At 35.7% G+C, this 18171-nt stretch overlaps 1 protein-coding gene across 2 annotated transcripts in view; it reads left to right on the plus strand.

The window, feature by feature from the left end:
* The window catches only part of ARAP2 (ArfGAP with RhoGAP domain, ankyrin repeat and PH domain 2), a 179653-nt gene that overhangs the window by 82761 nt on the left and 78721 nt on the right, over positions 1 to 18171 (plus strand). For both annotated transcript variants that reach the window (XM_043572810.1, XM_043572811.1), the window contains exons 15-18: positions 1847 to 1991; positions 4284 to 4386; positions 5048 to 5246; positions 5433 to 5496. In XM_043572810.1, coding sequence (XP_043428745.1) covers positions 1847 to 1991; positions 4284 to 4386; positions 5048 to 5246; positions 5433 to 5496 — 511 coding nt within the window. The remainder of the gene's footprint in view (positions 1 to 1846; positions 1992 to 4283; positions 4387 to 5047; positions 5247 to 5432; positions 5497 to 18171) is intronic.

Consider the following 18171-nt stretch of genomic DNA (forward strand, 5'->3'; position numbering starts at 1 on the left):
CACCTTCTCAGGGGCTGCATGGTGCTAAGGATGCCACAGAAGGATACTTAATTCAGCCTGATGACAATAAAAGTTTGGAGACGAGTCCCAAGAGAGATTGTGCCTAAGCCCAGTCTTGGAGAAATTGGGCTAGCTGGGTGGAGTACCATTTTAGTTAAATAATCTTCTTAGCTCAAGATCTGTCTTTCCAGTTCTTCTCTTTATTCTCTTACCTTTTTGAGAATGAAAGCATTCATCTTCCATTCAGCTTGGGAAACATTTTTGGATGGTCTGCCATTTGCCTTACCATATCTCGTGCCTTCATTTGAGTTTATGATATCCTTTTTTATTAATGGCATAGGCTGTTGATCTATCCTGACTGGTTTCATTTCTTCCCAACTTGGCTTCTTTCATAAGACACTAAGTAAACTAGGCAGTTGCCTTCATACAAGGAATACCAACAGATACCGTTTCAGCCCATCTTTTATTAGATTTCTTTGCTATATTTAATAGTGGTAATCATTCCTTTTTGGAAAGCTTTGAGCCTTTCTGTTTTTTACACTGTCTCTTCTCATTTGCTTCATTGCTTTTTGTCCCCTCCTACTGCTGCTTATAATTTATTTTCCTGAGATTTTATCCTTGGTTGTTTTAAATTTACAACTGCTGCTTGTACTCTAAACACTTTCAAGTCGTTGAGCCCTTTCCTTGCTCCAAGATGCAAATCTATAGAGTGATCTGTCTCATGGGTGTCTTGACTTTGATTTCCAACAGATATCTCCCAGTCTAAAAGAAAACTCACTGCACTCACTAAAACAGTTTGTACTTTATTTTCTTCTAAATAAAAGTGGACCTTATGACCAACCTTGTAATCAAAGCTAAAAATAATGGTATGACCATTTATGAGCTCTTCCTTATTCCCCAAGTTTAACATTATATGTTTTATCTCCTTAAACCACATAGAGACGTGCATACTTTTCTCTCTCCCTCTTCTCTTCTCCATCTCCCTCCTTTCAACCCTTTCCCCCCATCCCTACTACGACTGCCCTACGTTTGGCTGTCTTCATTTCTCACCTAGACTTCTGTTGACAGTGTCCTAACTGGTCCCCTGCCTCTGGCCTCACCTTCATAAATCTGTATTCCGTAGTAAGCAGAGTGTGTAACATTTATCTCTGATCACATTCCTGTGCTGAAACCATTTCAGTGGCACACCATGAGCTACACAATCAAAGCTCAGCAAACTTCTCTGAAAAGAATCAGATAGTAAATTATTTAAGCTTTGCAAGCCAGATGATCTTTGCTGCAACTCAGCTCTGCCCTTGTAGTGGGAAAACAGCCACAGACAATCTATAAGTGAGTAGATGTGGCTGTATTTTAATAAAACTTTATTTATTAAAAACATGTGATGGTGTGGATTTGGCCTGCAGGCCATAATGTGAAGACCCCTTACAATTTGATTTTTAAATTCCCTAACCAAGGTACTGCAGGTTATGGCTCCTTTATTCTTTTGCATACCTACCTAACATCAACCACAGTCTTACTTTTTACACTGCATTTTTTCCTCTGAATACTCTGTGTAGACATCAGTCCTTGCTGTTTCCGAGTTGTTTGCAGCAATCTCTTTATGGATCTGTCTGCTTTTCTGGTCATCAATGTCACAGTTATTTTTGTCTTGTACATTCCTTGTTACTAGATTGTAAATTTTCTGAGAGCAGAGAAAGTGACAACTGTATATCCCATGCAGCACTAGCATACTCTTTACACAAAATAGGAAATCAGTAAATGTATTTGAATCCAATTGTTATTTAAACCATGTGTTTTATAAAAACTAGGATTATGGCATAACTCAATTTATCATTTAAATTCCTAGAGACAAATAAAAAGTGGTGTGTTTTGGAAGGAGGCTTCTTGAGTTACTATGAAAATGATAAGTCTACCACACCTAATGGCACCATTAACATCAGTGAAGTTATCTGCCTGGCTGTCCACAAAGAGGACTTCTATTTAAATACCGGGTAGGTTTACTATTAAACAGGTAGGTGATGGGGCGCCTGGGTGGCGCAGTCGGTTAAGCGTCCGACTTCAGCCAGGTCACGATCTTGCAGTCCGTGAGTTCGAGCCCCGCGTCGGGCTCTGGGCTGATGGCTCAGAGCCAGGAGCCTGTTTCCGATTCTGTGTCTCCCTCTCTCTCTGCCCTTCCCCCGTTCATGCTCTGTCTCTCTCTGTCCCCAAAATAAATAAACGTTGAAAAAAAATTAAAAAAAAAAAAAAAAGAACAAAAAAAACAGGTAGGTGATGAAGAATAGTTTCTGATAGTTATCATACCAGATAATAAGAGTTTTGTTATTTGAATTCTTCATTTGCTTCTTGTAAAAGGGTTTAATGGTTTCTTGAAGCTTAATCATTTTACAGCTTCCAAAAGTTCCTTAGGGAATTTGCTAAAAAGTAGAAAAATTAAAATATTATACTAGGTACTATGAAAAGCTAATGTATTTGCATCTAACCTTAAATAAATTTATGGCATTCCATTCTAGAACATGTAGTCCTAAATGTTTATCATTTACTCATTATTTAAAATCAAGGACTAATGGCATAATTTATGCATTCATTTAGTGTATTATCATTCAAATAGGTGACAAAGGAAAATAGTGATGACTTATTCACATTAAAATAAAAAACTAAATTTATTTAAGATCATATTGAAATACCAGATTTCTTGAAGATTTACTTTAGCTTTTAATGGTTTCAAAAACATAGCAATTAAAACAGTAAGCATTATTTATTTAATATATTTGACTCAATGAATGGTTTAATAGATTTTTTTGTAAGGACTTTTAAAAACAAGCTATCTAAGATAGTTAGTGTGAAATTTACATTTTTTGATGTAATTAGTGAAAAACTAAATACTAAAATCTGGCTAAGCTAGTTATATAGAAACATAGTATTTTAATATAAATTTTATGAGAATGGGAAGAGATTTGTAAAGCTTTGTTATTTACATAAAATTACACATAAGATAGTATCATCATATGATGACCAGTATATACTAGTTGAGGTGACTATTGTTTCCTAGTAAATCTAATTTGATTTTTGTAAAGAAAACTGATTATTAGTTGATTTTGTTTTAACCTTGACATTGCTTTTTTCTAAATGAATAATTAACTTAGTGTGGCTTACTATGAAATATTAAATGCATTCTAGTATTCAGATACCTAAGTAGTAAATAAAACAATTTAAAATATTATTACTTTATGTCAGCATATAATCATATTCAAAATGAAAACAGGCTTGATAGAATGTTCTTGGTACAAGCAGACATGCAGGAGAAACTATCTACAATGAGATAAGGTTAAAAAATAATTATTGCAGTCATATTCTGAGTGTCCTTGAACAGCATTTTCTAGAGTTTGAACTCTAATTTAGATGGGGAGGAGCTACATAATTTTGCATTTGAGGAAGAAAGCTGGCTGAAATGGTAAGGGAGAGATGGGAGGTAGATCACAATTACTGAGACTTTACATAGAGAAAGAGAGCATTAAAAAGAAAAAAAATGGGTTTGAGAGAATCTCATGATGGAACTAATGAGATTCACTGTCTCTCTTGGTGAAGAGCTGCTGTTAGGAAGAAATTAAACCCCAAGATTTTGAATTTGTTGATAAAATAGATGGCCTCGAAATTGAAACATGAGGAAAACACAACCGTTTTGGGGTAGAAAAAGAGGAAGAAGGAAGAGAACTTTGATATAGCGTATTTTGAAGTTTTCTTAGGTAACAGCAACGATGTACCTAACATGTTCCAGGAAATAGTTGGAGTTATGGACGGATCCCAGGGAGAATTCAGGACCTGGGATGTTACTGTAATTTTAGCTACAGTAGGGAGATACAGTTTTGTGATAAGATGAGATGATGGGAGGAAAATTTGTTAAGATAAGAAGAGGACTAATTAGAGAACTGTTTGGACAGTGTTTGCTTTAAATAGAGTAACCCAAGATGGCCTGGTCTGAGAGGGAAGAGGAAACCAAAGAGAGCCAGAGCCCTTTGCCACATGGGTCAAAACTGATAAGTGTATATATAGGGCATTAACAAAGCCATGCAGTAGGGTGATTAATTGGAAGACTATTCCTTTTGTTTGATCCAGTGTATTCCATTTATTTGAATGAATTAAAGTGTAAATCATTGGGAAAAGATGATATATTTCAAAGCATTATCCGATTTTCAAAGGGAATTTAATTAAAACCTTGACTTTTGTGTTGTTTCCATAAGAACCAAAAGTAAACAGTGATATCTTTTTATTCATGTGTGCTATAGGCCCATCTTTACCTTTGAGATCTATTTACCCTCAGAACGTGCATTTTTATTTGGAGCAGAAACATCTCAAGCTCAAAGAAAATGGACAGAGGCAATAGCCAAGGTATTGCATATTTATCCTAAGTCCGGAAGATTCTTAATTTGGAGTTTCTGATTGAGCTTCAGAGGTCCAGTAAAATTTTATGCAAGATTCTGGGAAAAATGACCATATTTCATTAATTTTTCAAAGGTTATAGTCAAAAGAGATTAAGAGCTTCCTTCCTAGAGCCTTAAGCAGAGAAAAAAATAATGTAGGACCTTGGAGAAATCATTCTTTGAATTAAGGCCATATTGTGATGATTAAGATCTTTTCACTATTATAAAGTCATTTCTGTGTATGTCTCTTTATAGGTAAATATGTTATTCATGGTATACACAAAGGGGAAAGGAACAGATTCAGCCAAAGATACAAATGGAGACAAACATTGTTGAAGGTCGACGTTTTGAAAAATGCCACAAATCAGTATAGAGAATGTCTTCCTATTTCAGTTCTGTATATATCAAAAAAAAAGTGGTTTAAGATGCTGCCATTTGAAAATGCATTATAGCTGTTCAGTTGTAAGACTGATAGAAAGTTTAAATAATTGTTTTGAAATTTGGATTACTTCTAAATTTTTAGGGTAGAAAAACTATTTTTGTTTTCCTACCTTCCCTCAAATCTGTCGGTAGGGAAGGGATTTCCTATTTTCACTGTCTTTATTACTTTTCTGTATTTGTTTTAACAGCATTTTGTTCCCTTTGTTGCTGAAAACTTAACAGAAGCTGACTATGATTTGATTGGTCAACTCTACTACAAAGACTGCCATACCCTGGATCAGTGGAGAAAAGGCTGGTTTTCTATGGACAAATCTAGTTTGCGTTTTTGCCTTCCAATGCAAGAAGTTCAGGAATATAGAATGCACTTAAGAAGACTGCAAGAGCTAAGTAAGATTTTTTTTCCTCTCTCATCTTATATTTTGGATGCAATTCTTTATTGCATATGATAATAGTAGCATCATAAAATTATGCCTTACTTCCAAACATAACTAAGTACTATTAATAATTGTGTCTTTATGGGTACTTAGCGTCTTGTTCTAAATCATATATTCATGCTTTTCTCTCTCCCTACAGCAATCAGCACAGTGGTTCAAAATGGGGAAAAAATAGATGTCTTGCTCTTGGTAGAAAAAGGGAGGTAAGTGCATTTTTGCTTTTTACTCTTTATTACAGTTTTTCAGGATGTTTTGGTTATCTTCTTTGAAGGAGAACCCATTATTTTATAGCCTTTTGGAAGTTGTCTGAAGTATGTGTATGTCTGTGTGTGTGTGTGTGCGTGCATGTGTGCTCATACACGCACTCTTGAGTAGAAAGAATATACTAATAAAGCTTGCATATTTTTGTATTATGACAAAATCGGTATGATCAATCATTTTAGTTTTTTATAGACTTACATTCTTTTGGGACATTCACATTTAAATATTGGGAAGCATCTTGGAAGTTGTAAATATGTTTTCAGTATAGGTATATGATGAATATGTATAATATCCTGAATTATCTATGCATGTGAGTCATGCACAAATAAAACTCGATTTCTTGAATGTATTCACTTCAACAACAAATACTAAGCACCTACTGTGTATCAGGTACTGTTCTAAGTACTGGGGTTACAGTGCTGAGTAAAATGATTTTTATGCTCTCACGGAGCATGTATATTAGTGGTAGGAACAGAATGTGAGCAGACAAAAAAATAATTACATAGTATCATGTGCATCAATTTTAAACGCTTGAAGAGAAATAAGGAGAGAGCCTGACAGGACAGTATTCTGTTTTAGATAAGGTGGTGAGAGATGTGCATGAAGCAAAGAAGCAGACCATTCAGCAGCCAGAAGAGAGTGTTCCTGGGATGTTTTGAAGAGCCTACATGTCTTAACATGTTCATGGTCTGCAAGCAAGCTGCTGTTGGCTGGGAGATTTGAATGAATGAGATGGTAGAAAGAAATTATTTCAAAAGAGAAAAAGAGTTACTTAAGAGATCTCCCTGGGCTGGATCATAGAGGGCCATACAGGTCATAATATGTGTAAAAATTTGAATTTCATTCTGAGCATGATGGGAAGCTGCTCATTTGGAGAGCCGGGATGTAGAATGATCTGATACAGATGTTTAAAGGTCTTCTCTGACTCCGGGGGAACAAGCTTTTGGGGGACAAAAGTACAAGTGATTATCCATTTAGGTGCTGCTTCAGAGGCCAGACAAGAGATGACTGACATAATAAGACAGTGTTGAGGAGTGGTTGGAGCCATTGGGAAGGCAGAGGCCAGAGGGTTTGTTCATGGATCAGGTGAGTGGGGTCAAGGATGACCCCAAGTTTTTGGCCTGAACAAGTACCTGAATGATGATGATGTTTTTTTCAGATAACAGATACAGGAGATTAGAGTTAGGATATTAATGTCAGTTTAGGGTAGTAGGTTGAGAATTTGGTTTTGAAAATGGTGACATTGACTTTAATAGCAAAGTGGGGCTGGTGAGTGGGCATGTGGATATATAAGTCTGGAATTAAGCGTAGAGGTTGCAGCTGGAGGTAGAAGTTTGAGAGTCACTGGCCAAGGAACTGGATGGATTCACCTAGACAAAGAGTAGAGACAGAGGCGAGATTTGAGGATGAAGCCCCAGGGACTCCAATAATTAGAGGGTAGGAAGAGGAGGATGATCCAGAAAAAGAGCCTAGGAAGGAACAGGTAGGGTCATATCACAATTAGGTATAGTCTCTTCAACAAACTTTTTTTTTTTTTTTTTTCTAACCATTTGCTCTAAAATCCCTTAGTTATACTGGGGCATCTGGGTGACTCAGTCGGGTAAGCTTCTGACTTCTGCTCAGGTCACGATCTCACGGTTTGTGAGTTCAAGCCCCACGTCAGGCTCTGTGCTGACAGCTCAGAGCCTGGAGCCTGCTTTACATTCTGTGTCTCCCTCTCTCTCTTTGCTCCTCTCCTCCCCCACTTGTGTTCCATCTCTGTCTGTCTGTCTCTCTCTGTCTCTGTCTCTCTGTCTCTCTCTCAGAAATAAATAAATATTTAAAAAAATTAAAATCCCTAATTACACTGATGCGGTATTTTTAGCTCTACCAGAGTACAAGATAATTTGCAGAAATATCCATAATGTAAAAATATAGCTGAATTAGCCTTCCCTCTGGTTATTTTCTTTGTTGGTGACATGAATAATGACTTTCAACAGTTGTCTGAACCTGTCTTCAGTTTCATGTGAGGACATTAACAGCTTTAGACAACAAGCATATTGCTGATTAGATATTAATGTCAGAAGGTGTTTTTTTAGTTTATAGGCATAATTAGTATTTTGTGTTTTTACTTGTTTCTTTCTGGGATTATAAGTGTTCATGATACTTAAGATTCTGATTTTTGGCACCAGATGATGGTTTTGCTATATTAACAGAGTACTGTTAACTATATATTCACCAATAATAATGAGGTAGTATTATGTATATGTGGTATGATATCATTGAAGCACTGGCATAATGCAGTTTTTACAATCATCTATTCATATTTATGGAATGCCAACTGCCTCTTACCTTTGTGGCAAAGGAAAAAAGTGGTCAGCAATACAGATTTGGAGTCTGAACTCCCAAAACTTATGTTTTTAAACAAATAAACAGCAACTTATAGTTGAATTTATTGTATTTATCATTTACATTATTAGGATACTATAGCCAAGGTTTTTTGTTTGTTTTTTTTTTTTTTTTTTTTTACCATTTTCAGGCTAAGGGGGATTTGACCAGACACAGAGGTTTTAATTAAATGTTGCAAACATGGATTAAAATGTAGCAAAAAGGTTTTAGACTTGTTCAATTTGATGAATTTTTATTTAGTGCTTATTACATGCAGTGCATTCCCTTATGAATACAAAATAGGGGAGCCAGAAGACTGAACGTTTTATTATTTTGTAACATCTTGACCTTTCCACTGGACTCCATGAATCAGGAGGCGAACTCAGATACACTCTGAGTTCATAGAATAGTTGAAAACTAATGGAATTGCAAAATAATGGTTAAAGCTGCTTAATTGTGTTTCTTATAATGATTTCAAAATTTTTATCTACGTGAGTTATTAACAAAGTACATTGCAAGCATTTTTACTAAAGTGGAGAACAAAGAGTATGACAAGAGTAGGAGAAATACAGGGACAAATCTGTAACCAACTTATTTTCCTTAAGTCTCTTTGAACAACTGCCATACAAAATGTACCATTTGGAAACAACTATATTTATCGCATGCTTACATCCTGCTTTTTCTTGCTTTTCCTGTTTTCTCTAAATCAATAATATTCTGACAAGAACCAGAACACAATGATGAGAATGTATAGAACTCACTGTGTAACAGGCACTATTTTAAGCACTTGTAACAGCCTTACAGTGCCTATATGATATTGAGGAGAATAATCTCTGAGTTCAAAAATAAAGCTGCCAGTTATTTCACCAGCAAAAATGGATTTATTTAGGAATAAAGAATTGCAAGTAGGGACAAGTGAGCTACAATGAAAGCATTGGGAAGTCCAGAGAAAAAAAGAAAAGGAGTAATCTTTTATAGAGGCAAATGGGGACTTGGGGGGCTTTTATAAACAAAAAGCCTTTAGACTAAACTGGTAGTTTATAGTGACTTTTCATTGGCTGAGGTTTGACGGTCTCTCGTTGGCTGGGCAGTTGCTGTGGAGGAGAAAACCTTTCTTCCTCCTGCTGGAGTAGTAAAGATTGAAGTAGAATGGACTCGCAAGATTCCTTTCCTGTTGGGTCTGCAATTAATTGACTGACTAGTGTCTGTAAATGAGAGCTCTCCTTTTTTCCTTCCTGACTCCATTCTAAACAGGGTTTTCTTTTATTTTCACAAATCCATTTTGAAATCGAGTTGAGGTCAGTTTGTAGCTTAACAACCTAAAGATTTTTTGTTTTGTTTTGTTTTGTTTTTAAAACAAGTATTGTTTAATTTACCACACCAAATTGTTCTCAAGAATTAAGTCAACAAATGTAACAAGAGCCTGGATAAACAATATAAGTTACCAGAATTTAAAATTTCAACATTTCATTAGAAAAATTAAATTACTTTGTTAGAAAATATTTTGTTAAGGGGCGCCTGGGTGGCTCAGTCTGTTGTGTGTCCGACTTCGGCTCAGGTCATGATCTTGCGGTCTGTGAGTTGGAGCCCCGCATCAGGCTCTGCGCTGACAGCCTAGAGCCTGGAGCCTGCTTCGCATTCTGTCTCCCTCTCTCTCTGCCCCTCCCCCACTCATGCTCTGTCTCTCTCAGTCAAAAATAAATAAAACATTAAAAAAATATATTTTGTTAGGAAAATATGTGTGTGTAGGTATGTGTGTGTGTGTGTATGTGTGTATATATATAGCTCCATGTAATTCTTACCTAATTAGAGAGCTGCAAGAAGGGAGGTCAAAAGTTTGAGTCATGAAGAATCAGCCTGGGTAGAGTACCTGGGTGGATCAGTGGGTTAAGCATCTGACTCTTGGTGTCTCACATCATGATCTTATGGTTCGTGGGATTGAGCCCCATGTTGGGCTCTGTGTTGATAGCTTAGAGCCTGCTTGGGATTCTCCCTTTCCCCCTTTCTGTCCTTCTCCCATGCACATTTGCATGTGCACACGCTCTCTCTCTGTTTCTCTCTCTCTCAAAAAAAAAAAAATAAGCAAACTTAAAAAAAAAAAAAAAAAAGAATCAGCCTGGGAGATTGTGAGTGCACTAGATTAAGAACTCTGACAGAACATGGAGAATGCAGATGCACCAGGCCGTGCACCTTGTGTGGGCAAAGTAGGCTGTCATATTTATATATCTGTTTATTTATATGTACATGTACACATATGTGTATGTATATATGTGTGCGTATTTACCTTTGTATATGTTATGTAAATAAAATTGACTTCAAATAGGGAATAATGGCAAAAGAGCAGGTTTGAGAGGGAGCTTGGGAAATAATGAGTTTCATTTTAGACGTGTTGAACATGAGTTGCCTATAAACATTCTAAGGACAAAGTGCTAGGAGGAAGTTGTATTTATGGATCTGATATTCATATATAGGTTAATGGAGAAAATAGATTTTTGAAGTTACCTATATATATATAGAAGGAAGAAGAGGAAGTCACTTAGTTAGAGTTTATAGAGTGAGTCTTTAGAGAAGTAGTGTGTTAGAGCCATGATGAATGCACATGATTTTAGTGGCTGGTTGATTGTCAGGGTGGAGTAGCTGCCTTGGGATTTTAATCTAGTTTATCCAGAGGGTGAGGCAAGAAACCAAGAGAGGTGTCATAAAACCCAGGAAGAGACAGTATTTCAAAAGGGCAGAAATAGTCAAAACTGTTAGGTGTTGCCTGAGGAGGGCAGATACTTCACTGGATAATTGATGTGGAGTCCATCTGGTGACTTTGAAGAGAGCAAAAGTGATAAAGCAGAAACTGGATTAGGTTAACTTTGGGAATTGAGTAACTTGGAACAGCTGGTGAGGAGTTTGGTGAGGATGTGTGGAGGTTAATAGGATTATCGAGGTAGAAGGGATTTGTCCCAGAAAGGGAATATGTGTGCAGTTTGTTTTTTAGATGGTTTGAACTTGTGCAAGTTTAAATTCTGATGGGAAAGAGATGCAAAAAGGGAGATATTGAAGATATAAGAGAAAGGACAAGAAGAAAGCAAGGTCCCTTGATTGTAACAGGAAGAAAAGAGAAACTGATGGATGGTTTTGGATGCCACTAACTTTCTAGATCTTTTGGGTAGAATGTTGAGAAAGGTATCCATCTGATGGTTTTCATTGCTTTTTGACCTGGTAGATAAGGATGACTGCTGAGCTTTTGGCCTGGGTGACTTTAGGAATGGTTGTATCATTTACCAAGATGGAGAATATGTGCTCCTCTCCCAGTATTCAAACAAGGCTAGTTAATTATAGATGTGATTGCTTAAGAGCTGTTTTAATACCATGTCAAAAGAAGGGGATTTCATTGCACTGCCCTCTTTTTCATCTCTGTTTTGATCTATTAGTCTGTTGGGAAATAATGACTGTAAGCTAAAGTAGATTGTTAAACTCGTCAATGACAGATAAAATTGTGGCTTTAGGAAGTAAAACAACTCTCAATTATTCATATTGATGGCACATAGAGATAGGGTGAATAATTGAAAGAGAGAGAAACCAACTCTAAGTTTAACTTTTTGTTTTGTTTTGCTAGTAATATCTTGCAAGTCGTAAATAAATTTAATAAATAAATTTCACATCTTTCCCCTATCCTTGTCTACCTTTGATTAAAGTGCCAAAATATATTAATATTTCTTAAAGAGAGGAGGAGAAAGAACCCCCTGAATTGGAAAAGTTCATAAATTAATAATCATCTACTGAATATAATCAGTATTTAGATAATATATTTTAATCTTCACGGTGACTTTATGTACATAGCATGAGTGTCTTTATACAGAAAAATATTGCAATAATAATTTGCACACACACAGCATTTTTGCTCTAAAAATCTCTAAACAGAAGGTGTTCCAGATGGTGTCACTTTAATGTGTATTCTTTGTATACTTTAAAAATTGTTATTTTGGAAAATAAAGCTTTCTTGATTGCACTTAAGGGTTTCTGGCCTGCTATTTGGTGATATTATGGGGACTTAGACTCTGCTTTTCTTTTATGCCTTAGTCAGAATTTCTTTTTGTGAAAAAAAAAAAATTATGTTTTTGAATGTCTATTGTTAGTGAGTGTTCTGGACCATGAGGTCAGAAGGCATTTTCCTGGACAGTAGGTTATATATCCACTTTAACTGGAATGTTCAAAACATCCTTTTCTTAAAATGTGAAAACTGTTTCTGCACATTAGCCTGCACTTTTGCGTATGTTTTTCTGATGAATAAGCCATTCTGTTGATGATTTTCACTTTATATAGCTACATGCCCATTTGTCAAAGACACCTATTATTAAGCTTTTACTGAAAGGTTGTTGGTTATAATGAATACCTTATGAATAACTCAGATATGTTATCAGAAACAAAAGGCTGACATGTTTCTTTGTTTTTGGTTTAGTTTGTTTGTTTAGATTTCTTGGTTGACCTATAGTAAAGCATAATGCACTTGATGGCTCCCAAGCCTGACTGCATTCAGTTTTTAATGTAAATTCCTGACATAAAGAAGGTAACCCTGGAGAATAAACACTTCATCAATACATTCCACAATTATGGAACAGATTACTTTTCTCATTTTCAGAGATTAACACTCTGAGTTTTAGATTCTTATTTCATATCAATTTATTACATATGATGTTTTTTTCCCTCCTTGAATTGTATTTTGCAGCAGCTGATATGTTAGCAATACTCTGGAGGGTGAATTATCTTAAAGTGGTTTCTAAATTGTGCATGTAATTGCAAATTAAATAGTAGCCGATTGCCCACAACATCAGCTTGACTGCTTTTGTAACTTACTGAGGATTTAATTCCTACAGATAGTTTAATCTGAATGTTGCCAAGACAAACAAGAGATTCTATTCCCTCACCGCCCCCACAGGTTTTGCAAAAAGAAAGAAACTATTCAAATTTGTATTATGAAGTTATTTTTTTAAATAGAATTACAATAAAGGGAATGCATGACTATTTAACACAAGCTAGATTTTAAAGTATATATTATTTGCTTCAAAAGTTTCTTTTACTCAGTTTAAAGCACCTTCCATATACTAGATAAGGTTAATGAACAAGTGAATGTGGTAATATCTGAAAAGGTACCAAAGAATGAGAAGATTGCTGCTCAAGAAATGTGGGCATGGTAACAATTTTTTTTTTTTTTTTAAGAGAAGTATATTTAATTAGATTTAGACTACGTAGGACTTCAGTAGGAAAAAATGAGGGGGCTAAGACACTAAGGTATTCTAAGTGGTGGAAACAGTAAGTTCAGAGGAATATGGCTAGGGAAGAATTTCAGTGCAAGTTGGCCTTGACCTTGAGTTCCTGAGGAGGAAGTGTGAACCCATAAACTCAGAAAGATAGATTGATACCATCTTAGTATTATCAGCTAAATGTGATTAATAACTTGGCTTGTTCTGGAAAGGATTGCATGTTCTTTACAAGGATACAGAAGATGTATTTTTTTTTAAGATACTTTAAAATTTAAAAAAATACTATCGTTAAAAGTGTGAATTTTGATTTATTCTGCCGCCAGTGGAACACCATTAAAAGTTTTAAGCAGACTTGAAACAAGGCTGTTTCTCCCATTCCTTTAGGTGATGCCTTATAGTGTACAGAGATGAGATTGAAAAACTGGAGCTTTTGCTTTTCCTAGGGAATTAGATGCTTTGACACATTTTACTGAACTGTTGGCTTCAAAAGAAACAAGATATTTAGAATAATGTTTCTTCCTGCATTATTTTTGTGACAGTCTCTTTATCTGCAGATTTTCTTAGCAATTGTTTGCTTGCTTCTCACTAAACTTCTGTCCTTAATGCAGCTTACTCCTATTTGAAGGTTGGGGGAAAAATACTGTATCTCCACAAATTAAAATGAGAGAGATTTATGGACACAATGACTAAATAAAATTGCCAGACTCCCCTTTCTGTCTACGAGGAAATATGGAATGGGACATGCCCTCCCATTTCAAACAACCAGAAAACTGGGTGACATATATGAAACTATTTTCAAATGTTGGGACAATAAGCATTCCGGGATTGTGATTATGGAGAGAAGGGAGACAAACAAAGTAAGATTTAAGGTCACCTTGTCTTTTTTTTTTTTTTTTTAACCTGTAGGCACTTTTCAGTCTATTCACTCTGCCCAGGAATGGGCAGACCAAAACAGAATGTGGTGTTTTTGCTACATTAGAAAGGTAGAGAGGGAGGGGAGTTTAGGAAATCTGTAGTAGCTAAAATTTTCCAGAGATAGTATCAGAACAGAGGAACATATGGAAAAAAAAAAAAAAAAGTTTTGGAAATCCTCATAGAAGTTTCCTTCCACCTTTGGCTCAGTACTAATCTGGGTATTTGTACGGTGAGGTTCCCAGAGGCTAGGCAGAAACCGCTCCTATGGTACTATGAATTGAACAATTCCCAGAACTTAGACCACAGTGGAGTATGTTCACATTCTGTCCAGCTAGGTTAGACCTCATTAAACACACATGGCATTGGCAAAGACCTCAAAAAGGTAACACCATAGAATTAAGGTTAATAGGTTAAAGTTAGATTTATTTTTTACCTTATTACTAAGATTAAAAATAGATCTGCAAAGCATCAGGTTCTCCACAAGTAGTTTAGTCGCCAGGGGTCAAACAGGCAAATGATACCAAAATAAACATCAACATTCTGTAAAAGAAGACTACAGTCCTGATACTCAGCACTCATAATGTCTAGTGTATGATTAAAATTGCTTGTGTTGCCAAAAAGCTGCAAATCAATTGATAGGAACAGACCCAGAAGTGAGAAAGATAATGGAATTAGCAAAGACTGTAGATAGTGATTATTAAATATTATAAATATATTCAGAGATGCAAAGGAAAACAAACATAATGAAGAAAAATGGGTAATTAAAAAAGAAGCAAATGGATTATCCTTCTAAAGCTGAAGGATACGCTATCTGAAAAGAAAATTTCACTGGATCAGCTTAATGCACGAGTAGGTTCTACATAAAAAGATTGATGACCTTGAAAGCATGACAGTAGAAACTATCAACACTTAAGCACAGAGAGGAAAAAGACTAAATAAAATCAACAGAATCTCCATGATCAGTGGGGCAATATCAAGCAGTCTCATGTAAATGTACTTAGAATCCCAAAACTAGAGAAGGGAAAGAAGTTAAAAAATCTTTGTAGAATTATGGGCAAATATATGAATTTGATAAAAACTATGAGCCATATATGTCCTACGACCAGCATACCTCAAGCATGATAGAGACGATCCAACCACATCAAGAGATACAACATAATTAAATTTCTGAAAACCATTGTCATGAAAAAAAATCAAGTGCTGAGAGGTCGAGAGGCTTCAAAAGAAAGTATAGGTGACAAAAATGAGGGTGTCTCGTCAGAAACAGTGCAAGCCAGAAGACAACATATCGAAATATTTTCAAGTGTTTGGGGAAAAACAAAACAGCATTTAAAAAAACCTGACAAAATTAGCAAACCAGCAGCTGTTAACCTAAATACTAAATTTAGCAAAAAAATATCTTTCAGAAATGACAACTATATAGTTTGTTGTTGTTGTTTGTTTTGTTTTTAAAGAGAGAGAATGTGAGTAAGGGAAGGGGGAGAGGGAGAGAGAGAATACTAAGCAGGTTCAATGCCCAGCATGCAACCCAACATGGGGCTGGATCCCAGGATTGTGAGATCATGACCTGAGCTGAAATGGAGAGTTGGATGCTTAGCCACCTGGCGCCCTAAAATAAACTAGTTTTGACCAAACAAAATGCTGATGTATTCTACAAGACTTAACTATTTTTATTAGAGTGTATATGTGTAAGATACCCTATTGTTCAGTCATATCTGTGTGGCACGTTTGCCTTTTAGTTGTGTTTAAAATTATTTATGTAAATGAATTTTTTTTATACAGTTAAGTTTATTGATTTTATTTGTGAAGACAGTCTGGTTTTTAGCAGTAGACCAGGCTCATATGTGATAGTCTACACTTTGTGGCTTTTGTATTGCGGTTTTGAGAAAATTGTTTTTGTAAGTCCTGGGGCTTGGTTTATAGGTCTTACTGAACTGTCTTGATTCATTATAGGATATAGGAATGTTTCTTTATATGACCTTGAAATGCCCTTTAAAATTTATGTTTGAGGAATGGACAGTTAGAACTCTATTATAGAGTTCTTCAAAGTAACTTTTCAGATTTTCAAGATGTAAATGAAATATTCCTCTGGGATCCTAGAAATGTAAAAACATTGTTTGATATTAGTTGGGATTACAGAGTCGTCCGGGATTTGTGTTGAAAATGTCCTTTGATGCTTCATTCCATGTACACAGAGTTTAGCTAAGCATCACAGAGGAAAGTTGTTGAACTGATGCTATTAAATGTCACACATCTACTTCACGAGATGCTGTATTTTAGGATTCAGTCTTTGACAAGTTGACTTGGGCGCTAACTTGTCATTACTTGTTCTACCCCTCACTAGTTCACAAGGAGACAGCTAAACTTGTCATCATGGGATTTCTTCTGACTAGAAAGAAAATTTAAAGTTTGAAATGTGCACAGTTGATGGCAGAATTACACTGGTATTGAAGGAGGGTTGTTGCATTTTGGATTTCTTTCCTTGATTGCTGCAATAACTCACCCACAGCACTTGTTTGTTTATAAGCAAACAGTACCAAATATTTTGTAAATATTTTGAGTTTGATTATCAGTAAAAAAAAAAAAAAAAAGTTAAATATGAATCAACGAAAGTTTAAAGTTCTCTCTTTACCTAAACTCTTTTTAATTTTTTTTTTAACATTTATTCATTTTTGAAAGTGAGAGAGACAGAGAATGAGTGGGGGAGGGGCAGAGAGAGAGGGAGACACAGAATCCAAAGCAGGCTCCAGGCTCTGAGCTGTCAGCACAGGGCCCGACACAGGGCTCAAACTCACGGACCTCGATATCATGACCTGAGCCAAAGTTGGACGCTCAACCAAATGAGCTACCCAGTTGCCCTGACCTAAACTCTTGAAGTTAGCAAATCATAATTTCAATTGTCTACATAATGTATTGGCTTGATATTTCTCAGGGAATTTACCCAATTTATATAGTTTCAGTTAGACAAATACACCCAGCAATAGAATGCTATTGAGCTAAAGATGATGTAAGGTAAACGAAAAGGCTAAATAAAGCATGTCAGCAATATAACAGCAAGTGTCTGGTTTCTTCAAAAAGAAAATTATAGAAATAGGAGGTCGTGGCTGCTGTGGTGCTGTGGAACATAGAAACAATAGACACAGATGTCAGGGAAGAAATAGTTATAGCAAGTTCAGAAGATGTGAGAAGTGTGTATAAGGTACTGGTAACTTTATCTTCTTAGAGAAACATTTATAGAAAAGAAACTGGAGGAAAGAAAGGACTTTTATTTGATTTTTAAATTAGGGCCAGTGAATTATCAGGAATGTAAAAGATGACCTCCCACCCCCAATAAAAGAAAAGAATAACCTAGTGTTTATGCACCTCATTTCTTTCTCTTTAGGTTGAGTCCAAAGGAGCCCCATCAGAGTTTGAAATCAAGATTAAATAGTTCTTCTCTGGTATAAATATACTTTTAAATACATCAGTGATTACTTTTAACTTGTGTTTCAATTCAAATTTTATATCTAGCAATAGGATTTTAAAACTATTATGTACCACTAAATGCTATACACTATGCTAATGACCAGAAATCCAAAATGCTTTCTTCCTTGCTTGCCTGTGCAAAGTTTGGATTCTAACAGCAAAAACATTTACACACAGAACAGATAGTATAATAGAGGGCAAATCAGCTATTCAGAATTAGGAAGGGACACATGTACTAAGTATTGGGACATTAAACATAGAGTGTCAGGGAGGGTTTCCTGGAGTACAGTTCAGGGAGGATGGGAGTAGCCAGCCAAGAGCAGGAAATATTTATTGTAATCAGATAGAATTTTTAAAGTGTGTCTTTAGTGTAGGAGAATGGAAGAGTTGGAGGGGAAAATATGGGCCAGATATGAAGACCACTTAGTCATGAAAATTCCAGAGCTGTAGAAGGGAAATGATGAGGAAATGATGCCATTGGCTTTGCATTTGTCAATTTATTTTAGATTTTTTTTTTTAATTTTTTTTTTTCAACGTTTATTTATTTTTGGGACAGAGAGAGACAGAGCATGAACGGGGGAGGGGCAGAGAGAGAGGGAGTCACAGAATCGGAAACAG

Source organism: Prionailurus bengalensis, chromosome B1, assembly GCF_016509475.1.
Source record: "Prionailurus bengalensis isolate Pbe53 chromosome B1, Fcat_Pben_1.1_paternal_pri, whole genome shotgun sequence".
Classification (NCBI taxonomy): domain Eukaryota; kingdom Metazoa; phylum Chordata; class Mammalia; order Carnivora; family Felidae; genus Prionailurus; species Prionailurus bengalensis.